At 38.1% G+C, this 24,992-nt stretch overlaps 1 protein-coding gene across 1 annotated transcript in view; it reads left to right on the top strand.

Annotated features, from left to right (window-relative positions):
- Positions 1 to 9,650: 9,650 nt before the first annotated feature.
- FOLH1B (folate hydrolase 1B) overlaps positions 9,651 to 24,992 on the top strand; it is a 69,592-nt gene continuing 54,250 nt past the window's right edge. The window contains exons 1-4 of the mRNA XM_032397651.1: positions 9,651 to 9,906; positions 11,860 to 11,968; positions 16,964 to 17,150; positions 24,775 to 24,876. Of these exons, the coding sequence (XP_032253542.1) occupies positions 9,789 to 9,906; positions 11,860 to 11,968; positions 16,964 to 17,150; positions 24,775 to 24,876 (516 nt within the window). The 5' untranslated portion in view covers positions 9,651 to 9,788. The remainder of the gene's footprint in view (positions 9,907 to 11,859; positions 11,969 to 16,963; positions 17,151 to 24,774; positions 24,877 to 24,992) is intronic.

The raw sequence follows: 24,992 nt of genomic DNA, 5'->3' as shown, positions 1-24,992 counted from the left end.
CTCCCATGTTAGGGGCATAGATATTTACAATTGTTAGATTTTCTTGTTGGATAGACCCTTTAAGTAGGATATAGTGTCCTTCCTCATCTCTTATTACAGTATTTGTTTTAAAATCTAATTTGTTTGATATAAGGATTGCCACCCCAGCTTTCTTTTGGTGTCCATTAGCATTGTAAATGGTTTTCCACCCCTTCACTTTCAATCTGGGGGTGTCTTTGGCTCTAAAATGAGTCTCTTGCAGACAGCATATTGATGGGTCTTTTTTTTTTAATCCAATCTAATAGCCTGTGTCTTTTGATTGTGGCATTTAGCCCATTTGCATTCAGGGTAACTAATCAAAGATATGAATTTAGTGCCATTGTATTGCCTGTAAGGTGACTGTTATTGTATATTGTCTGTGTTCCTTTCTGGTCTATGTTGCTTTTAGGCTCTCTCTTTGCTTAGAGGACCCCTTTCAATATTTCTTGTAGGGCTGGTTTTGTGTTTGCAAATTCCTTTAGTTTTTGTTTGTCCTGGAAGCTTTTGATCTCTCCTTCTCTTTTCAATGACAGCCTAGCTGGATATAGTATTCTTGGCTGCATATTTTTCTCATTTAGTGCTCTGAATCTATCCTGCCAGTCCTTTCTGGCCTGCCAGGTCTCTGTGGATAGGTCTGTTGCCAATCTAATGTTTCTAGCATTGTAGTGTACAGATCTCTTCTCCCGAGCTGCTTTCAGGATTTTCTCTTTGTCTCTGAGCCTCATAAGTTTTACTATTAGATGTCGTGGTGTTGACCTATTTTTATTGATTTTGAGAGGGGTTCTGTGTGCCTCCTGGATTTTGATGCCTTTTTCCTTCCCCAAATTAGGGAAGTTCTCTGCTATAATTTGCTCCGATATACCTTCTGCCCCTCTCCCTCTTTCTTCTTCTTCTGGGATCCCAATTATTCTAATGTTGTTTCGTCGTACGGTATCTCTTATCTCTCAAATTCTGCCCTCGTGATCCAGTAGTTGTTTATCTCTCTTTTTCTCAGCTTCTTTATTTTCCATCATTTGGTCTTCAATATTATTAATTCTCTCTTCTGCCTCATTTATCCTAGCAGTTAGAGCCTCCATTTTTTATTGCATCTCATTAATAGCCTTTTTTATTTCAACTTGGTTAGATTTTAATTCTTTTATTTCTCCAGAAAGCATTTCTCTAATAACTTCCATGCTTTTTTCAAGCCCAGCTAGTATCTTTAAAATCATCATTCTGAACTCTACTTCCAACATCATACTAATGTCCATATTGCTTAGGTCCCTGGCAGTCAGTACTGCCCCTTGTTCTTTTTGTTGAGGTGATTTTTTCTGTCTTGTCATTTTGTCCAGAGGATAATAGATGAATGAAAGAACAAAATGCTAACAGGGTAACAACGTCCCCAGAAAATAAACACTAAACAAATCAGAAAAGACTTGAAACTGGGGGAAAAGAAAGGGAAAGAAAGAAAAAAGAAAAAGAAAAAGAAAAAGGAAAAGATAAAAACAAACAAAAATGGAACAAAACAAAAAAAACAGAATATGATTAAATATGAACAGGCTGGTGCATAGATCAGTGCCACACACTAGATTTGGGGCATATTTTCTTCTGTTAGAAGAAAGTGCTTCCCAAAATATTAAAGAAAGAAAAACTTATATATGTACAATAAAAGGGTTAATACAATGAAAGGATGGAATATGACCATAAAGATGAAAATTATAAAAGATTTCATAAAAGGAATTGATCAGATAAGAACTTGGTTGAAAAAAGAAAGAAGAGGATTTAAAAAAAAGGGGGGTAGAGAATGTGATCAGGCAGGAGACTAGAACAAAGCCATACACTAGAGATTTAGGGTATATTTTGATTTGTTAGAAGAAACTATATCTCAAAATTTTAAAGAGAGATCAACTTATATATATATATATACCAAAAATAAGGGTAACTACTATGAAGGGATAGAATATGACTCTAAAAATGAAAAATAAAAAATATTTTTTAAAAAAGGGATTGATACGATGTTGGTTGAAAAAGGGAAAAAGAAAAATTCAAAAGAAAAAAAGAAAAAAGAAAAGACAGTTAAAAAAAATTAACTTTGAAAAAGTAAAGAATCATGGGGAAAAAGCCATGAATTCTATGTGCAGTATTCCCCTAGCACTGGAGTTCTGTCGTTCTCATTGATTGGTAAACTTGGTCTTGGCCGGCTGTTCTTGCTGATCTTCTGGGGGAGGGGCCTGTTGCCATGGTTCCCAAATGTCTTTGCTGGAGGCGGAGTTGCCCCGCCCTTGCCCGGTCCGGGCTAAGTAATCTGCTCGGGTTTGCTCTCGGGAGCTTTTCTTCCCTGCAAGCTTTCCATACAGCTTTGGAGGACAAGAGTGAAAATGGCGGCCTCCCAGTCTACACCCCGGAGGAGCGGAGAATCGGGGCCCCACTCCTCAGTGAGCCCACAGAGAAAAGCAGTCAATCACTCCCATCTCCCCGGTCTCTGGCCGCACTCCGTGCTCACCCGGCCTGTGACCGAGCATTTCTATCTCTGGCACCCGACCCCGTGTGGAGTCTCCAAACCCAGCAGATCCCTGCAGTGCACTCCCGCGCCTCTCCTCCCGGGGGAGGAAGGTGAGTCTCCCCGGATCTGCTGCTTGTTGGGTCCCTGCTGGAAGAACAGTGGCCCGACTGTGCCGCGGATCACAGTTTATGGCAACCCCGAGCTGAGTGCCCATTCCTCGTCTCTGTCTCTGCAGCCGGCTTTCCCACTCCGATACCTGGGAGCTCTGCTGCACTCAGGCACCCCTGGTCTTTCTGTGACCCCAAGGGTCCTGAGACCACACTGTCCCACGAGGGTTCCACCCCCTGCTTAGCCACTGGAGCTATGTCCCTCAGAGGAGCTGACTTCTAAAAGTTCCGATTTTGTGCTCCGCGGCTCTATCACTTGCCAGAAGTGGCCGACAGAGGCCCCCTCCCCCACCGTCTATCCTCCCGAATATCACCTCGGGTTCACTTCTCCGCACGTCATACCTTACAGAAAGTGGTCGCTTTTCTGTTCAGAGAGTTGTTGCTATTCTTTTCTTCGATCTCCTGTTGAGTTCGTAGGTGTTCAGAATGGTTTGATCCCTATCCAGCTGAATTCCTGGGACCAGATAAAATCCAGGTCTCCTATACCTCTGCCATCTTGCTCTGCCCCTGACTCCATTTCTGATACTATCTCTGCTCCTCTCTGGACACTTGCTTCCTTCCACTTTGTATTTAATCCCGCTTTCTCTGTATTGTATCCGTGTGGTAGGCAGAAGCTTATTGGCCACCTATGTAACACTTCCAGCCACTTCAAACTGCAATTCAACACCTCAGCAAAAAAAGACTTTCCTCAAAGCTGAATCAAGTGTGTATTCTTCATTTAATTAAATGTGCCCAGGGGCACGAGGTTTTCAAAGTTGATGTCCACTACAAGAATGGATTTGAGTAAGGATTTGGAAAAATGTTCAGATCTCGATGAAGAATTTAAACTTTATTTTGTAAGGGAAAAAATAAAGGCGAAGATTTTTAAACAGAAGATTGAGATGATGGTATTTATTTTTTAGGAGACACTGGGGGTCGGTAGTTGGGTAGGAGTAGAAGAGATAACAGGAACCATGTCTACTTTTTTATGACTGTGTCTGCTGCACCTGGCAGAGTTCCTAGCGCATAGGAAACACTAAACAAATATTTCATAAGTGAATAGATAAAGAATGACTTAAGATTTCATCCTGAACAGCAATGGAGAATGGCGTCTTTTACTCAGGGCAGACATGGAAGTCTAGCAGGAGGTGGGAGTGGTGTTGGGACGTGCTATTATCATTAATTTTATGTCAACATGACTGTGCTAAGGGACACTCAGATAGCTGGTAAACATTATTTCTGAGTGTGTCTGTGAGGGTGTCTCTGGAAGAGATTAGCATTTATTCAGTAGACTGAGTAAAAACGATCTTCCCTCACCAATGTGATTGGGGTCCTAAGAGAACAAAAAGATTTGAAAAAGGTAAATTCCTTTTCTTTCTTCTTGAACAGGGAGTACATCATTTCCTGCCCTCTGACTTCAGAGCAACTGATTCTTGGGCCTTCAGACTTAGGGACTTAACCCAGAGCTATCCCTCCCCACTCAACACCCCTTCTCAGGCCTTTGGACTTGGACTGAATCATACCACTGGCTTTCCTGGGTCTCTAGCTTGCAGACAGCAGATTAAGGGACTTTCTCAGCCTCCATAAGTTTCTGAGCCAATTCCTATAATAAATCTTCTCTTATATATAGTCATGTGTATCCTATTGGTTCTGCTTTTCTTTTGAGCCTCGACTAATACAGCTGGGTAGTAGACCAACTTCCATTTGATCATGTGAACTTTGAGTGGCCTAATAGACTTCTAGGTAGAGATCTCAATTCAGCAATTAGATATTTAATTCTGGATCTCAGGGGTGTGAAGCCTAGGCTGGCAATAAACATGAAAAAAAAAAAGGAGGATTCCATCAAGATCAGTAATATTTAGTGATACCAGCTATTATAACAATGAAATCCATTGGATTAAAAAAATAGAAGTTTATTTTTCACTTCTTTGAAGTCCAATTAGACATTCTTGATTACTGGTCACTCCTCCAAGAAATGATTTAGGAATGGATGTTCTTTCCATCTTGAGGCTATACCATCCCCTAGGGCCTTGATTCCTCTCTTAAGATTGTGTGCATTCAGCCAAATGGTTGATGTGGAAGATTGTATAGGAGGTTTTTAAGGGCCAGGCTTGGCAGTGCCAGACATTACTTTCTCCTGTATTTTAGTAGCCCTTACACAGGAAAGTGGCCTACCCAGTTTTAAAGGATATGGAGACTTGTAGTCTAGCCGTGTGCCTAGGAAACAGGGCAATGTTTGGTGAACCTCTAGTCAGTTTCTGCCAGAGTATAGAGGGTACTTGGAATTTGAATCACCTCAAGGGATACTATAGAAAGAAGAGAACACAGGGCCAGAGGCAGACCTTTGAGACACTGCCACATTTAAAGGACTGGCAAAGGAGGACCTGGCAAAGGAAACTAAGCATTGACAGTATGATTGAGAGTGCCATCTAGTCTAGAAGAGAAAATATTAATTGGGGAACTAGTAATTAATTTTGCTAGACACCGTGACACTTTTTTTTTTTTTAATGTTCTTGAGGGCAGGTTTTATATAGAAAAAAATATTCAGAGTTTCCCTTTGATTTTTATAACCAGTATTTGGTTGATTGAAGTTAGAAATTTTTAAAAACATTGTTCTTCCTTAGCAGCTTTTAATTTAAATGTATCTCATTCTATTTATAAATCTAATAAATTTTAACAATGAGACATTTTTTCATTTTAGTCTTACTTTACACACTTGATTAAATACTGTTAAACATTTTAAATAGCATTTAGTCATTTAATGGATTCTATTAATTTTTAGGTATTTCAATCATTTAACAAAGATTTTCAAGTTCTTAAAAGTAATTCTTATAAGTTTAATAAATTTAATTTATAATTATGGGGAATCTTAATTTCTTTTACATATTCCAGTAAAACTGCATATAAATATACTAAGTAATTTCAATTTAAAACCCAAAAGATGAACTTAATTACTTGATTATACAGCTTAAATTTAGAATTAAGTCTAATTGAATAGTCCAAATTCTCTCAAATATCACATATTACATTTTTGAAATAGTAAATATGCCTAAATTTTTTATAATTACCCATACATTTCTGTGTTTAAATATAAATATTCTGGAGGTAAAAATAAGCTTTTTCTCCAAGGAAACGTTGGTGTCATCACAGTCTTCAAGGATACTCCCTTAGATATTTGGGATGTGCATAGTTATCTGAGATACTGAACAGAGATACTCACATCTGTGCCTGTGATGCCCTATTGTAGTCCCTACATCAGCCTACTAAATGGTCATGTAGATTTCAAAATCCATGTAGATTACATGCTTGGATCTGGATTTAACCTAACTCTTCTTCTCATAAGACTCTGCAACCCCATTCAGGTGGTTATATCACTAGAACTAATTTTCTTTGGTTCTTATGTTATTTAAAATGTCTTCTTATGTAAGTCTAGATATCTGTGATCTTGATGGAAACCTACACTTTTGTCATGTTTTTCCTATTTGGTTGGAACAGATGCCTGTATGGGTCTAGATAACTCTCATAGCTCTACAGTGCCCCAAGGTTCAGTCATTCGGCTGCCAGAGAGAGGGCAGAGTGGGAGGAGGGAGAGAAAAAGATGAGATAAGCTGGGGTTGGGGTAGACAGAGAAAAAGAATTGACTACCGCCTTGGTAATTCTGAGAAGACCGAACAATTTACCTCTAATTGTGTATGTGAGTAATTGAGATAGATTTAAAATCAAGTATGTATGATTTTATTTTTTTTTAATTTTATTTATTTGACAGAGACAGTGAGAGAGAGAACAGAAGCAGGGGGAGTGGGAGAGGGAGAAGCAGGCTTCCTGCTGAGCAGGGAGCCCGATGCGGGGCTCAATCCTAGGACCCTGGGATCGTGACCTGAGCCGAAGGCAGACTCTTAACGACTGAGCCACCCAGACGGCCCAAGTATGTATGATTTTAAAGCCGTGACTTTGAGGAGATGTACTTGGCATATTTGTACGTGGGAATGTTTGTGTCTTTTCAATAATATTTATTGTTGTTGTTTATTTTTTTTATTAGGTGAATACCCTAAATAAATCTAAGATTCAGCATCTTGGAAGCCAAATCTTTATTAATTTGTTGTTTGGGTTATAATTTGGGCCTTTTAGTATCCTTTAGTTTTTAGCGTTGTCATCTAGTTTGTTTCTTAAATTGTGGTGAGAACATTTAATATGAGATCTACCCCTTTAACAGATTACTTATTTATTTATTTTGCTTTTTGTTTTTGTTTTTGTTTTATTTTTTAATTCCAGTATAATTAACATACAGTGTTATATTAACTTCTAGTCTACAATATCTGATGCAACAACTCCATACATCACCCAATACTCTTAATCTCCTTCACCTACTTCACCCATGCTCCCTACCCCTCTCCCCTCTGGTAACCACCAGTTTGTTCTCTATAGTTAGGAGTTTGGGTTTTTTTAATGTTTGTTTCTTTTTTTCTTTGTTCTTTTGTTTTTTTTCTTAAATTCCCCATGTGAGTGTGAGCATTCTCGGACTTATTTCACTTAGCATTATACCCTGTAGATCCATCCATGTTGTTGCAAATGGCAGATTTCATTCTTTTTATGGCTGAGTAGTATTCCATTATATATCTATACCACTACTTCTTTATCCAGTCATCTCTCGCTGGACATTTATATTGTCTCCATATCTTGGCTCTCTTTAAACAGATTTCTAAGTGTGTAAAACAGTATTGGTATCTATACTGCACAACGTTATCTATAGGTACAATGTTGTGCACCATGTATGTAGATCTTTTTCATCTTGCACAACTGAAATTTTATAGCCCTTGATTAGCAACTCCCTGGCAACCACTATTCTGTTCTTTGCTTCTTCGAGTTTGAGTCTTTTAGATATATAAGTGGAAGCCTGCAGTATTTTCCCTTTTGTGACTGGCTATTTCACTTAACAGAATGGCCTCAAGGTTCATTGATGTTGTTGCATATTGCAGGATTTCCTTCTTTTTCAAGGCTGAATAATATCCCACTCTATGTATATACCATATTTTTTTTAAATCCATTCATTGATTGGTGGACATTTAGGTTGTTTCCACATCCTGGCTATTGTGAATAGGGCTGCGATAAACAGGGCAGTGCTAATATCTCTTCGTGATCCTGCTTTCAATTCTTCTGGATGAGTACCCAGAACTGGGATTGCTGGTAGCTCTTTTTAAAATTTTTGAGGTATCTCCATACTGTTTTTCGTAGTGGCTGCACCATTCTGCATTCCCACCAACAGTGTTCAAGAGTTCCAATTATTTAAAACAAAACAAAAAAGAACAAAAACAGAGATTCTAGCTTTTAGTTTCTAGTTTGATATAAACAATGTAGTATCCCTTCATTCCGTGTTCCTCCCATTTCCCAATAAAATTGCATTTTAATTGAATTTCAGTTTCCTCTCACCCATATTCTTTTTTTTTTTTTTAAGATTTTATTTATTTATTGAGGGAGAGAGAGAGAACGAGCAGGAGGGAGGGGTAGAGGGAGAGGGAGAAGCAGACTCCTCGCTGAGCAGGGAGCCTGATGCCGGGTTGGATCCCAGGACCCCGACATCAGGACCTGAACCGAAGGCAGATGCTTAACGGACTAAGCCACCCAGGCACCCCATTTTTTCCTCCATATTCTGTCAAGAGTTTTGAAGGAGATCTTCTTCAGCCACATGCTAACTCAATTCCCTTTGGTTTTGGTCTTAATATATTTTTCTCAAAATTCCCATTATAGACCTTCAAAACTGTGACCTTTAGGGGTGCCTGGGTGGCTCAGTTGGTTTTGTCTGACTCTTGATTTTGGCTCAGATCATGATCTTCTGGGTCATGAGATCTAGCGCCTCGTCAGGCTCTGCCCTCAGCTGGAGTAAGCTTGAGGATTCTCTCTCTCCTCTCCCTCTGCCCCCCCCCAACTCCCCACCCCTGCAGCCCTGCTCACACATACTTTCTCTCTAGAATAAATAAATAAATCTTAAAACAAAAACAAAAACAACTGCGACCTTTGCCAATATTTATTCCCAATCAGCTTCTGGCTGCATTCTTACTTTTATATTCCAAACAAATCTCAATAAGTTTTCACTTTGCTCTGTACAAATCACACTCATCTTGCTTCTTATCACACTGAAATTGCTAACGTTCTCTGATTATTCTGCTGTGTGTGGAATATGTCTACTTCATCTGTCTGGAGAATGCCTTCTCATATTTCAAGTTCTTTAAGGGCCACTCTTTCTTTTTAAATGTTTATTCATGACAAAATTTGTGGTGTAACTTTTCAGAACAGCTTTTAGCTTTAATTCAATATATTAAATTCTTATATGAATCAGCTACACATAGAAATTTTTGTTATGCTTAGAATAAAAATTGCATTCATATCTATTCTTGAAAATATTATAAAGTTACTAAAAACAATATAGGAAATAATTTACATATTGATATGAAAATCTTCATTATTGAGTAAAAGATAAATTTAAAATTATAGGCATATATATAAGTTCTTACAAAACAAAAAGAAAAAAGCAGAATACTCAATAGAAAATAACTTCTTACTTTTGAAGAAAAACCACATTTGTCATATTTAAGTAAAATGCAGTATTTTTCTGTTATTTTTTATTACTAAGTAAAACTTGCTTATTATTTTAAGAAATATATATAGAAGTATAGGAAGTAAGAAGCTCAAGTAAATCTTTTACACCCCTCTCTCCCTGCCCTCACCATACCACCCTCCAGAGGTAAATACTGTAAACATTTCGGCTACCCAGACATTTTTCTATGCACACACACAAAATACTTTCAAGAAATACGAAATGAGATCATGCTATGCCTTTATTTTTTTAAGACACGTTTTAATTGCTGTACATCGACATACAGAAAAGTACACAAGTCACAATTGTACAGCTTCAGGATGCTGAATTACCAGCGTTTGCATTTTGTAAGAACTCCGGAAGCTGATTGGTTCAGAGTTAGCTAGAACTACTTTAGGGCGGAGAAACTAGAGTCCGGGGCGGGGGGCGCTTTCTAGCCCGCAGTAGCTGAAAAGCGCGGCGCTGGTGGGGGGAAGCGTCGGTTCCGTTGCCACGCTGCTGCGGGGCCACAGCAGAGGCGCAGGTCCCAGGAGGCCCCGCCGGCCGCGCCGAGATGTGGAATCCCCTGCACGAAGCCGACTCGACCTTTGTCGCTTGGCGCCGCCCGCGCTGGCTGTGCGTTGGGGCGCTGGTGCTGGTCGCAGGCCTCTTGATCGTCGGCTTCCTCTTCGGTAGGGGCGCGCTGGACTCGCGCACTCTGGAGGCTACCCCGCGGCCCTGCGGTTCCCGGGACTCGCGGGTCGCTGCCGAGTGCGATCCTGTTGCGTGTTTCCCCGGGGACGGTGGTTTGGGTTGCGGGAAGGTGGGGAAAGGGGCCCCGCGGGTTAGCTGGGGGTCGCTGGGGACGGGGCACAGTGGGGCTCTGGATAGACTATGGTAGGACAGTCACCCAGGGTAAGGAGTGGAACGCAGAGACCCTGAAACTGGACTTCCGCAGGTGCCACACGCTCGAGCCCTTTGAGAAACTGGTACGTTTTTAGGAAGAGCTGGGCAGTTGAACCAGGTTGTCCAGGGAGCTTTGCAGGGAAGGACTCTCACCTGTTTGGGGTCTTTAGTTGTCTTGTGCCTGGGCTGCCTCATGTATGCAGTAGGTAGACGTCAAGGCATTGTTGCACAGGGCCTCTTTTCTCTCCTCATTCTTTCGTCCTTGGGAGTTAAATAATTAGAGGAACATTTGGAAACTGGCTATTGTCAGCGCTCTGAACAGATCTTTACCAGTTGCTCTTTGTACTGATTCGCACACTTAACCCAACTTCCTAAAAAACCAGGGGCAGCACAGACAAACTCAGACTCTAAATTTTAATTTTGACTCTGCTACTTCTTTGTGGCTTTGAACAATTTACTGAGACTCTCCTGGCCTCAGTTTTTCAGTCTTTATGATGAGGAGAATATCTGTAATTTATTAGGAATGGTAAATGAAATAGCACCTAAAGCTCCTAGCACAGTGTTTGGGTGTTGGCACTTTTCTTTATTCCTTTTTGATGAGGAGATGCTTCTAACTGGATGTTGGTGCACAGGACTAGTTTAAGGTAGTTCACTCCTGCTCTGAATTCACCACCCAGTGGATGACACGGAATAAGTTCTTTATTAATTGTTAATTTTTTCCTAGGATTCTCTGCTCTCCTCTCCCGCACAGGCCTCCCACCTCTTCATTTTGTTCATTTTTCAGCTCTCAGTTCAGTGTGTCCTTCCCTGATCCCAGTTGAATCCAAGTCCTTTTGTTTTATGTACCAATGGAATTGTATTTCCATTTGCTGCCACCCATTTATTTCAATATGCGTGTGTGTATGCATGTATATGATTAATAACTGGAAAGTTCCATGAAAGCTGGATGGGCAGTTTTGGTAACTATTTTATGCCCAGATTGTATCATTTCTCTAAATAAAGCCTGTAAAGATGCTTCATTTCCCCCAGATTAAAAGCCAGCTACAAGAGCTAACTGCTCCACATGATCTGGCTACCCATTCCCTCTGGTCTCTGTGTGCACTGGGCATCTTGCAGAGCCACTGGGTAAATTGTAGTTTCTTGTAGCTTTCTAAAGTTCAAAGTCTCAAGCCTGCTTCAACTGGAAACACAGAATCTCAGCACATTTTGTTTTAGTTTCTGAAACAGAACAAATTACAAGTCTGAGATTCCTTCAACTCTGAAATAATTTATGTACTTGAAATAGATTCATCATTAATTCATTATAAACATTTACTAAATGCTTATTCTGAGTCAGCAGAGGAGAAGTCGCTGTGGATAGAAGCTTTCAGGAGAAAATAGGTATATCTCCTTTTTGCCTTAACCTTTAAGAGATCTTGTTTATCCGCATTAGTTGAAGCATTTTTAATTTTAGTGGTCCTTTTCTTATAAAACATTTTGTTTTTTTAGAATAACAGCAACACCTGTCATTGAAATTGAATTAAAAAATATGTTGTGACTAATCTGTATTTAAAAAGTGTTTCCATGATTTTTTTTTTCCAGTGGAAGTGGGCAAGAGAAATTAAATGGAAGAGAATCTCAGTTAATACTGGAGGTCATTGATACTTTGTGTTTCATGCATGAATAGATACAAAAATAAGGAAAAATAGGTCCTGTTTGTGAGCTCATGTCTCATTCCTATCTTTGTATATATTTTACAGGATGGTTTATAAAATCCTCCAATGAACCTACTAACATTGTTCCACAGCATAATGTGAAGAAGGCATTTTTGGATGAATTGAAAGCTGAGAACATCAAGAGGTTCTTATAGTAAGCATATACTGATGGCTTATATGGGTAATTTGTTATTCTGTTCAGAAAGTTTTGATTCAATATTTCGTATACAGGAACTGACTTTTTTAAAAAGTCTTATTTGTTGAAAACTTTGTATCATATTTCATCTAGACAGGATTATACTTTAAGCTAAACTGTATCACTAGAGACAATTCTGGGCAGGAGTCAGCAAACTGTCTGTATAGGACCAGCCCCTGTAGGCCAGCTGATCTCTGTCACAACTACTCAGCTCTGCTATTGTAGCACAGAAGAGGCCGGAGAAAGTACATAAGCACATGAGAGTGGCAGTTTCAGTAAAACTTTATTTATGGGTACTGAAATTTGAATGTCATATATGTCACAAAATATTCTTTTTTTTTAAGCTATTTAAAATGTAATAACCATTTTCAGCTTGTGGACTGTACAAAAAGAAGGAAGTGGGTGGACTCCTGTTTTAGAAGACAACATTGTATTTTAGTCAAAAGAATAAACTTGGACTTTGGACTCAGATATACTTGAATTTAAATTCCATCTTTGCCCATTGACAGTAAAATCACTTGGAGTGAAAACCTTCCTGAGCTCTCATTTCCACATCTATAAAATGGTGACCATGATATCATTGTGACAAGGATGAATTAGCGTATATGTGACATGGTGTGAAAACTAGCTCCCTGTTTCCTGAAATAGCTATCTGTAGTGTAGAGCAAAATATATAAATGAGTAAATTTAAAGAGTATTTGCAAAGCAGCTAAAAGTAAAACACTTGTGTAGAATGATTGTATGTAACTGATTAGAATACTAGCTTTTTCATTTTTTTTTAAAGATTTTATTTATTTATTTGACAGAGAGACAAGCGAGAGAGGGAACACAAGCAGGGGGAGTGGGAGAGGGAGAAGCAGGCTTCCTGCGGAGCAGGGAGCCCGATGCAGGGCTCGATCCCAGGAGCTGGGATCATGACCTGAGCCGAAGGGAGACGCTTAATGATTGAGCCACCCAGGCGCCCCTAGAATACTAGCTTTTTCAAAGCAAAATACTTGGAGTTCCTGATAGTGATTGAAGGATTTCTTTGTGAATACAAATTATAATTTTATATAAAAGATAGTTATATATATATATATATATACACACACACACTCACACATATGCATAGATGTACACACACATGATCATACAAACACATATGTCTGATTTATTTAATTATTTATTTATTTTAAAGATTTTATTTATTTATTTGTCAGAGAGAGAGAGCACAGGCAGGGGAAGCGGCAGGCAGGAGAGGGAGAAGCAGGCTCCCCGGTAAGCAGGGAGCCCAATGTGGGGCTCGATCCCAGGATCATGACCTAAGCCAATGGCAGACGCTTAACCGACTGAGCCACCCAAGTGCTTCCTATTTAAATTACAATAGAATTAAAACTATGAATAAAAATTTGCTAGGCACCTTCCAGGTCTTTGGAAGGGCCATTTCCCAAGTGAGAGACCCGGAAGCTTAAATTTTGTGGAAACCCCTCCTCTGCCTCTTGGACTTCTTTCGCTTTAATTATGTATAATAGATAAAATAATAGTGGAGTTCTGGCAAGATATAATGTTCACTCCTAGACAGAGCTGCTGTCCCTGCTTCCTTTCCTAACCTGTGACATGGACTGACTGACTGGCAAAGAAGAAAAATGAATGCCTTCATTTCTCTTTTTAGACCCTGAATGAAATGGAAGCAGTCAGTTTCTTGCTTATTCTCCATGACCCCGACCAAGCTCCTCTAACTGTTTAGAACTCAAGGATTTTCACCATTAGCACAAAAGAAAGAAATTATGAGAACCCAACTCATCCCTCTAAGGACCACAGAATCACCAGAAACCTCCTGGACTCTCCAGATTTCCCATTTGCCATTCGGCCATCAAAGAGCTTTCAATCTAATTCTGCCCATAGGCCAGGGGTCGGTTAAGCCTCAGATCTTCCATCTTACCCTCCTTCGCTCTGCTACAAAAAATCCTCTCTACTTCCAAGTTGTCTGCCTCTCCATAGTGGCTGGCTGGAAGGATCAAAGTAGGGTCTGTTTTTTCTGCCTCCCTTGGGATACAGGGTTGTCCTGTTTCCCTTCTGTTTTGTCAACACCTGGTTGAATTCTCAGCTCTGTTCACTACTTTGCATCTCTTTAGGGAAACTTTCCTTCTCTTCCTGGTTCGGAAAGACAAGATTATTTTAGAAAACTCTTAGACCTCTGGGCTCAGAATTTCCCTGATATGCCTTTGAGTACCACTTCTGCTTCGACTAGCTGTCTTCCAGGCATCTAGCTCCTGGAAGCACTGTTCCATCATTTGTAAATCAGATGCAATGTATTAAAACAGGAGTACTAACAGCTCTCTTTATTAATTGAGATGATGTAATGATATGTGGAACTTTTCTAGCCCGACAGAAATATGTGAGCCCATTTTTGAATACAAGTTGTTGGCTATTGGGGATGATCTGTAAATTATTACTTTTTAAGAAAACTTGATATTTTAGTAGGATTGACAAATTACTTGCAACACACTTCGTAATTGATTAAAACAAGAAAAATTAAGAGCTGCAGTTTGAGTTACCGAATTGAGCTACAGATCTTTGGAAAATAGTGAGGTAGCAATATTCTCTGTGGGTGCAGATGAGAAACTGAAGATTTAGCCAGGGTTATACAGGTTAGTGGCAAAACTTCTACTATATCACTTATAGGATTTTATCCAGTTAATTTATTTATCATTGGAAATGGGTTTTTTTCCTACTCTTCATTAGGATCAGCTTTGCTCCAAATGAGTGGGTTCCAGCCCTGATTGTAGCACAGTGTTATATCCTCATTGGTAATGACAACACTGTTACAAGGAATTTCACTTATAATAGCCAGGTCTGATAATAATCAGTTCCTTCCTTCCTTCCTTCCTTCCTTCCTTCCTTCCTTCCTTCCTTCCTTCCTTCCTTCCTTCCTTCCTTTTGTGGTGGGGAGAGCAGGTTCAGGACTCCCTATTGGCAATTGTTCTTTTTTTAATTTTTTTCTTTAATTTTTCAAAAATTTTTAAACTTTTTAATTTTAAATCTTTAATTTAATTTTTTTTCTTTAAGATACTCTACCCCGTAACATGGGGCTCCAACTCATGACCCCAAGATCAAGAGGCACATGCTCCACCAACTGAGCCAGCCAGGTGCCCTATTTCTACATGTAGGGACAGAGTTATCACTGTGACTTAAGGAAACATGTATAATCTGCATCCACTTCGGTTATGTTACAGTTTGTGATCTGTGTAATATAGAAAAAAAGATAGCACCCTGTTGTCTCTTTTTCCGGTATCTCTGCAGGTAATATAAACACCTCAGCTGCCTCTTAAAATTGTGTTATTTTGTTACTATGTTTTGCAAATACACATTAGAAATTTTGTGTAAGTTGCTGTAAGGGAGCAAGAATGTCCTATCCCCTTCAAGGTACTTCTAGCACCCTGACACAAGACAGATTCATAGGAGAAAATCAAACTTAGTAGTGTATGTGTGGGGAATCCATATAGACATGGAAATTCCAAAGACAGGCAAAATGAGGTATATGAAAGGAACACACTTCACAAGGTGGTAAGAAAAGCAGCTGTTTGATAATTAGATATTTGCCCTGCTGTACAGGTGGATCAGTCAGATAAAATTTATCTCTGCTAATAACCCTTATTTTGAGAACAACCATCAATTTAGATTCTATGTTGTTAAGGGAGCAGCAAAAGTTTCTTTTGAGCCTGTAGAGTTTTGATTGCCTTCAGGTCAGAATAACGTTCATGCCAATGTGGCCCATCTTGGCACAGCCCACATTCAGCCCCTATAGTGTTTAGCCCTTAAACATTTTTTGAATAAGGATTTTGATACTATCTTTGTAAATACAATTTAAATTATTTTAATAGAATTATAAAAAATTATCACAAGAACTCCATTTTTTAAAAATTGAGAGTTATTCTTCTTGGCAGTTGATTTGCCAAGTCAAAAATTAAGATAAATTTACAGTAAAAGTAAACATTTGAAAATGGAATCATCATAGCCATGTTGCCTATTTGTTTTTTTAAAAAACCCTATAAGGATGAACATGTGTTGGTTTTAGAAAAACCTACATATTCAGAAGCAGAAGTTTGTGAAGATCTAGAAATAAATGTCTTTTTATGATACATAATGCTTTGGCATGTGGATTTTTTTCTTTAAGTGGGTTAGGATGAAAATACCAATGAGCTGAATCTTCAGGGAAACAAAACATTTCCAGGAGAGAAAGAGAAATTTAAACAAACAAAAGCACCAGTATCCAGACATATTAATGAGAAAGTAGTAAACTCGTGAAAGTATTTTTGGTAGCTGAAATTCTGCCCACATAGCTTATTCATTAGAGATATTACTGGTCAGGCTAATTATCATCATTGATTTTTTAGTGTATTACTATGCATGATGAATGGAGTACAAGAGATTTAGTGTGAGCTTCTCAAAATATGTTTAGATTATTCCTTAATCAAGATACTTTATAAAGGCTGCTAATCAAAAAGTTTCTTGGTTGGCCATAACTTGAAGTATTTAAAAATAAATGTAATTAACAGTTATTCTTGGCACGTCACAGCTTGGTATTTTGTATGAAAATCTTTTTACCTTCTAAATCTATTTCACACAGTGAAATAAATAATTCCACGAAAGTTCTGACGCATGAGTCTTAAGGAAAGAAGAGGACACTTCCTCATCTACTATATAGGGAAACACCCAGTGGATTGCATGTAACAATTTTCTACAAAGATCAGTTTCTCCAATTTTTCTCTTGAATGAGTACAAATTAGAGCAGGAAAACTTCAAAATATGCTTTGAAAATCTATTTGTTGCGATAATAGCACCACTTTCCTTTTTTAACGTATCACATTTCAAAGCACGTTTTAAATGTCAATCTGCCTTCCTTGGTTGTTCATTTGGGATAAAGGCTGACTAAACATTAATTTCTAACCACTTTCAATTTTTGTTCACCAGTAATTTTACACGGCTGCCACATTTAGCAGGAACAGAACAAAACTTTCAGCTTGCAAAGCAAATTCAATCCCAGTGGAAAGAATTTGGCCTGGATTCTGTTGAGTTAGCCCATTATGATGTCCTGTTGTCCTATCCAAATAAGACTCATCCCAACTACATCTCAATAATTGATGAAGACGGAAATGAGGTAAAACAAAGAGATAAGAAACTACCCTCATCTCTATTCTTTTCAAACACCTTTTATGAAAGAATGCCCTACACCATCTCTAATTATTGATGGAAATCAATATTGAAACTTGTCAATGATGTCTTTAATATCTCATTACCGGTGTCAACTCCTTTCCTATGATGTTTGAATTTAATGTGATGTTGGAAAAAGTCTGAGAAATTAATGCTTGATGACAGTTGTATGTTCTGTTTTTTAGTATTGTGTGCTAATATAAAATATGATATATTAGTAATTCCAGGCAAGTAAAGTAGACATATTTTTGATAGATTCAGACTATAAAAGATACTGTATAAGTTTGGGGGTGTGAGGAAACCCAAGACACCTGGTATGTAGTTTGAGTCCGCAGCTTTTTATTGGTGCTTAATGATATGACTCATATGATCATGTATTCAGCTCTGTGCCCAGAACTTAGATGTGGACATTTGAAGGGGGAAGAGAATTGGGAGAGAATGTCTATAGAATGATTATCTAAAGAATTTATAATCTTGTTTGCAAGTTAGGGTACATACTTGAGTAAGAAAAGTTAATACAAGTGATTGAGGTATTTCTTGTCATGATATGTATTCAATATGAAAGCTTGTAAAGTAAAACTCATTCGCTTAACCCTATTTAGCATACCTTAGTTTTAGAGCTACTGTATCTTAACTGAAATAGCCCCTTTCAATCCAGATAGTCTCCCTCAGTCCTTTTGTCAGTGGGGCCTTTTCAATTGTATATAGCTTCAAATATGTCCAGCTTGATCAGTGAACTGAAAATGTCATGTGATTTAAATATATATAAATTTAAAAATTTTTTCCTAATATGTCAATCACCTTCTATCAACTAATGAATCAGTCTTTTAATGGCAAATATGTTGTTATGTTTTGCTGTCAATGATGTAATTCCATGCTAAATTTCCTAATATGATTTGAAACTTTCCATATTAACTACTATTTTAAATTATTGTAGTTAGTTGTTTATCTTTTTAAAATATTAACCTATCTCAAAATTTAAAAAGTATTTTTTAAAAAAAGTTATGTGGAATATCCATATAGTGCATATGGTCCCATAACATTTGTTAAATAAGTGGGGGCATATCTATATAATTAAGTACTAAGCAGTCTATAAAAGTATGCTTAGGAAAGTTATTTAATGATGAAATAAGATATAGATTATGTTAAATATATATATATATTTATATATATATATATAAAACCTCTGTCTTGATCTGTCTGATTTGGGGATGATCTATATACAATGAGGAAAATAGAAAACTTGCACTTCTTTTTTCCTTCTTCTTTCACCTCCTAATTTTGACTGTGACTTTGCTTTTATTATTCCATTTCATTGTTTGTTTTGCCATTATAAGCATTTATTAAATTCTTCAAGCCTGTCACATAATATAAAAGTATCATGTAGAAACATCATTCTGGAGATTTTCTGGAATGGTGCTAGCTGTCTCTTTTGGCTTCCTAGACCAATTTCTGTTGGGATGGGGAGTGTTTTCCCCACACATCCAACAAGCAATTCTCAGACACCAGTTGGGTGTCCTATAATTCGACTCAATTCTGACACTATTTACCTGGAGATAGCATCAGATTCCAAAGGTAAGAGTTCAGTCTCATAAGACTGCCCCCTCCCCCACCCACTCAAATGCCAGTTGCAAGCCCAGGTTGTTAACCTGTTTCTGACCTACGAGCTGTAGACCGCAGGTTCCAATAACCCCCCTTCAACTCAGGACGCCCGTTGAAAGCCCAGGTTGTTAACTGTATTTCTGACAGACGGGCAGAAATCAGAGGTTCCTATGATTCCCTCCTCAGGTTTGACTAATGTGCTAGAGCAAATTAACATTTGCAAAAAACATTTTACATTCCAGATTACTGATTTATTAAAAGGATGATAAATGATATGGATCAGTAGCCAGATGAAGGATGCATAGGGAAAAGTATGTGGGAAAGAGCGGAGAGTTTCCACGCCCTCTCTAGGAGCCCCAATCCCCTCCCATTTCCATGTGTTCACCAACCCAGAAGCTCTCTGAACCCTGTCCTTTGGGTTTTTATGGAGGCTTCATTACATAGGTGTGATGATTAAATCTTGGCTATTGATGATTGATTCAACTTCCAGCTCCTCTCTCCTGGTTGAGAGGTTGGCAGTGGGACTGAAAGTTCCAACCCTCTAATCACTAAGTTGGTTCTCCTGCAACCTGCGCCCATCCTTAAGTGGGGTCCAAAAGTTACCTCGTTAACATAACAATAGACACATTTGTTGCTCTCATCAGGAAATTCCTTTTAGGAGGTTTTAGGAGCTCAGTGCCAGAAACGGGATGAATATCAAATATATATTTATTATAAATCACAATATCACACTGCCTAAATCTTCCTAATTTTTTAAAAGCTATATCATTAATTCATTTCCTTTTTTATTTTCATCCAAAGTACATCTGAACATAGTCACATACTTCTCCGAAGTGCCTTGCTTCCTCCCTATTTCTCCCTTTCCTGAAGCAAGCAATATTCAACTGTTGACACAGAATGAACAAACCTTTTAAGTTTTATTTTTTTTAAAGATTTTATTTATTTGATAGAGAGCGAGCACAAATAGGGGGAGCAGGCAGAGGGAGAGGGAGAAGCAGGCTCCTCGCTGAGCAGATCCCAGGACCCTGGGATCATGATCTGAGCCGAAGGCAGACACTTAACGACTGACACCCAGGCACCTCAAACCTTATAAATTTTATTTTATTTTATTTTATTTTTTTAAAGATTTTATTTATTTATTTGACAGAGAGAGACAGCGAGAGCAGGAACACAAGCAGGGGGAGTGGGAGAGGGAGAAGCGGGCTTCCTGCCGAGCAGGGAGCCCGATGTGGGACTCGATCCCAGGACCCTGGGATCATGACCTGAGCCGAAGGCAGACGCTTAACGACTGAGCCACCCAGGCGCCCAAACCTTATAAATTTTAAAGGAAAAGGAAAAGAGTTTTATTTGAATCCAAGTTAAGGCAGCTGCCCAGGATACACGATTTTCACAAAAGAAAAATGGAGCATTCGGGAGGAAAAGGAAGAGTAAAAATCACGTAATAGGAAAACAAAAGTGACTTAAATGCTGTGTATCAGTAATTAGAAAAAATTTAAAGGAAAAAACTGTCTGATTAAAAACAGCATATCAGACTAAGTAAAATCAGCTGTGTACTATTTTATAAGGAGTGACTTGAACACAACATCACAAGTCTGAAAGTAACAAAACTGAAAAAGAAATACCAAGTAAATATTGACTTACAAAATGGTTTTATCTTATAAAGTAAATTTTAAAGCAAAGTCAAAAACCTTATTAAGAGATAAAGAGGGTCACTACCTAAGTGTTTCTATTCACCAACAATTCTAAAATTGTTTTTATCTGTTAAAGGAAAAGTTACAACAGGCCCAAAATTGAATTATTTGTACTGAGACCCACTCAGAAAACCAAGATTTAATACCTAACCTAATGCAGTTTCAGCCTCTCCCAGGAATGTGACCTTTAACTAGTCAATCTGGAATTACCTGGTCAGCACTGATGAGGTAATCCACCCAAATGACCCCCTCTGTCCCCTAAAGGACAAAAATTAATAAGGAAAAAATACAAGGAAAGCATAAATAAATAAGGAGTTAAGAAAAAAAAAGGCATATCTATAGATGCTGCACAGATAAGAAAGATAGGAAAAGATAAAATACTAGGAAGAAGTATGCCAATAATTCACAGCTGAGATGAAATGGAAAAAACTTGAAATTTGACACAAGAATGCAAAATCCAAATAGTTCTATAATATTGAAGAAATTAAATCAGTACTTCAAAAACTCCCACAACACAGAGCATCAAGACCAACTGGTTTTCCTTTAAGTTTGAAAGATTAAAGTAAAAGATCATTTAAATATAACACAAGCTATTTCAAAGAATATTAAAAACTCAACTCATTTTTTAAGGCAAGTATAATCTAGAAACGATAACCCAACAAGCAAATTGCAAAAAGACAGGCCAAATGTGTAATGTATGTATATGGATAATATAATTATCATTATGAAAAAGAAAAATTGCATACTCATCTCAAAAAATATCCCCCCCCAAAAAAATTGAACAAATGAAACATAAATTCACGATAAAAACTCTTAGTAAACTTGGAAAGGAAATTCATTAACATCACCTGATAAAGGTCACAGCAACTATCAAAATTAATGGTGAGACATTAAAATCATTCCCCTGGAATTTGGATATCTATCACTACTTTGTGACATTGTACATGGCCCTGGTCCTGGGCAGGGGTACAAACAGTGATGGGAGACCGGGAGTGAACCTAACGTTATGTTATCCCAACTAGAGCACCAAATATCTACCTTTTCTTTTTTTTTTTTTTTTTTTTTTTAAGATTTTATTTATTTGACAGAGAGAGAGACAGTGAGAGAGGGAACACAAGCAGGGGGAGTGGGAGAGGGAGAAGCAGGCCTCCCACCAAGCAGGAGCCTGATGCGAGGCTCTATCCCAGGACCCTGGGACCACGACCCGAGCTGAAGGCAGCGTCTAACCGCCTGAGCCACCCAGGTGCCCCCAAATATCTACCTTTTCTGAGGCACACAGAACCTACCATGAAACTGTATCAATTACTACCCTTTAAAAATCCCCACATCCTCCATTTAGCCCATAATTTTTCTGTGACACACATAGGGTAGGAAACTCATCTGAATCATTGGGAAAGATTATAAAAGAAATTGTAGTAAAGTGCAGTACAAAACCATCTAGAAACAAAGTCCTTGCATCAGCACATCTTTCAGCCAAGGGAGTATTCAAGTTGATCTCACTCAATTTGCCTATATGGTAATCTTCACTTTTACAGCCTCTCTGAACAAGTGGATTTTAGAGCAAGTTTATGAGTTATTCCTACATGTGGGAGAAATTTGTAAGGTCAGGGAAACAACTATTTTGGGTGACTTTATCAAAGGTAGACTATATACCAGAGAGCATTGCTCACTTTCCAGAATTCACTAATATAGTCTCAAATTATGTATTCTCAGTATAACCAAAACAGTTTAGTTTAGAAATTTCTATTCACCTTTTGTGACATAAAAAAAGGCAGTATATAGTTCAATCTATATCATATGTTATCTCTATGTGAACAAAGATAAGATAATGTGTCTATATATATTTAAAATATTTCTGGTAGAATCTATAGAACACTAGTCATATTGGTTGCCTGTGGAAGGAGGAACTTGTGTGTGTTGTGCAGGAGAGTAAAAGTTTACAGTTTACCACAGAACGTAGGTCTGAAGAGTCACAATAATTAAATTTCACTTGGAGATGGTAATGGTACAAAACCATTAATAGGTGTGACAGAGGGACAAAAACAGTTGAACTGTCACAATGTTCATAGATAACGCCTAAATCTGAAACACTGCATGTTATTTAAAGAAATAGAGGTAAATATCCCCCAAATCAACTCCTGGTTGTGATAAAAGAAAGGGAATTTTAGGGGCACCTGGGTGGCTCAGTCATTAAGTGCCTGCCTTTGGCTCAGGTCATGATCCCAGGGTCCTGGGATCGAGCCCCACATGGGACTCTCTGCTCAGCGGGAGCCTGCTTCTCCTTCTCCCCCTGCTTATGTTCTCTCTCTCACTGACTCTCTCTCTCTCTGTCAAATAAATAAATAAATCTAAAAAAAAAAAGAAAGGGAATTTTCAACTTTTCATGTTTGTGGGCCCTGCTTCTGGGCTCCCAGAGAAGCTATACTTGAACCTTTACCAAGGTCAAAATGACTCGGCAAAACCTTAAAGTATATATGGGCTCAATCAATATCTCTACAAGGCAAACATCTTAGAATACTTTCACTTTGGTCATACCCTACCACTTTATGCCCATAATTCTAATTCAATCTTGTTCTTGTCAACTTGAATAATACTTGCTTTTCTTATTACATACAGTACATATTTATTCATTTTTTCCACGTATTCAGGATACCTTGCTTACCAGTCTTTCTTGAATCATCTTAGAGCTTCTTTTAGAGGCTTTATTTGTTTTGTTGAATGATATCCTTTAGAGATTTTCTTTAAGTGAATATCTGTTGGCTCCAAACTATTAATTTTTGGTAGAAAATGTGGCTTTCATTTAATTTCCTTTTTTAAATTTTTTTGGAGTAGGAAGCGGGGGGTGCATAAGGGTCCACACCCAGCTCGCAGCCCAACTCGGAGCTCAGTCGCACCACCCTGAGATCATGACCCGAGCTGAAATCAAGAGTCAGATGCTTAATCGACTGAGCCACCCAGGCACCCCCATTTCATTTTCAAAAGGAAGGATGTTTTTGTGGGACCTAGATTTGTAGTTTGGCAGTTACTGTCCCTTCACACATGGAGAGAATATTTGACAGCATTATGGCTTCCGTTATTGTTGTTGAGAAGTCAGCTGCCAATCTGTTATTCTGTTTGGGTTTCTTGTATAATCTCTCTTCTGTAACTTTTAACATTAAGTAGTATATTGAATATCATAATTTTACTGTGATGGGTCTGAAGGTAGATTATTTTTTCGTTAGTTTGGTCAGGATTCATTGGACGATCTGAATCTTAAGAGTTCATAATTTTTATCAGTTTGGAAAATTCTTAGTCATTATATTTTCAAATTTAGCTCCTCCACAGTCTTTTTATTCCTGTCTCTCTCTTTTTTTTAAAGATAGATTTATTTATTTATTTATTTATTTATTTATTTATTTATTTAGAGAGCGAGAGCGCAGATGTAGGGCAGAGGGAGGGCAGAGGAAGAGAGAATCCCACGTAGACTCCATGCTGAGCACGGAGCCCAACTTGGGGCCCGATCCCACAAACCTGAGACCAAGACCTGAGCTGAAACTAATAGTCAGATGCCCAACTGCGCCACCCAGGTGCCCCTCTTTTCTCTTTTACAAATCCTCATATATATATCCAATGGGTTTGTCTCTAGTGCATCCTTAACCCTGAAGGATGTTGTTCTTTGGCAACCCAGCGTTATGCATGACCATCTCAGAATTTCTTTAAACTCCTGTGCCTCTTGTTTGGGCTCTGATGGATCCAACTAAGGCAAAGGCAGACTTTAGTGCAATCTCTCAGGATTCCTGCTTTCACGCCACTTTTTTGGCTTCTGAGTATTCCTTACTTTTTTTTTTTTTCCAATTTGATGATACACTTAAAAAGATAATATTTTATATTTAGTTCAGCATCTTTAGTTCTTTTCAGTGTGAATGTTGTTCAGTGTATCTAGATACTGTTAGATATGGATCCCCCCAATGTAATTTTTTTATTGAAGTGAATTTGGTATTTAATTTGTTGCTAAATAATTATCTTAGCAATGTTATAAGGCATTGAGATTACAATACAATGATACTTTTTATTTGGGTGTTAAAATTTTCCTCCTAAATCAAAGCCTGGTGCTTTATAGATCTTCCCTGGGTCTGTGGCTTATTCTTCTAGCACAGTGCTGGGTATTTGATATGTATTTTCAAAATACAAAATACAAAACCCTCTACTGACAAAAACGATAATGTACATTTTTCCTTGTTTGCTTGTAGTTATCAAACTTTACCTAACTTAGTTTTGACTTATATTTTGCTTTTCCAGATTTTCAACTCATCGTTATTTGAACCACCTCCTCCAGGATATGAAAATGTTTCAGATGTTGTGCCACCTTTTAATGCCTTCTCTCCCCAGGGGATGCCAGAGGTAAATATGCAATGTAATAATATACAAATAACAAACAGAACCCCCTCATACATGCAGGCAACAATTGAACAGCTATAAGGAGATTTTTTATATAATCCAAATTTACCCCCTTTTCA

This window comes from Phoca vitulina, unplaced genomic scaffold (assembly GCF_004348235.1).
Source record: "Phoca vitulina isolate PV1807 unplaced genomic scaffold, GSC_HSeal_1.0 scaffold101, whole genome shotgun sequence".
In the NCBI taxonomy this organism is placed as follows: domain Eukaryota; kingdom Metazoa; phylum Chordata; class Mammalia; order Carnivora; family Phocidae; genus Phoca; species Phoca vitulina.
The sequence above is the reverse complement of the archived record's forward strand: the minus strand, read 5'-3'. Positions and strand labels throughout refer to the sequence as shown.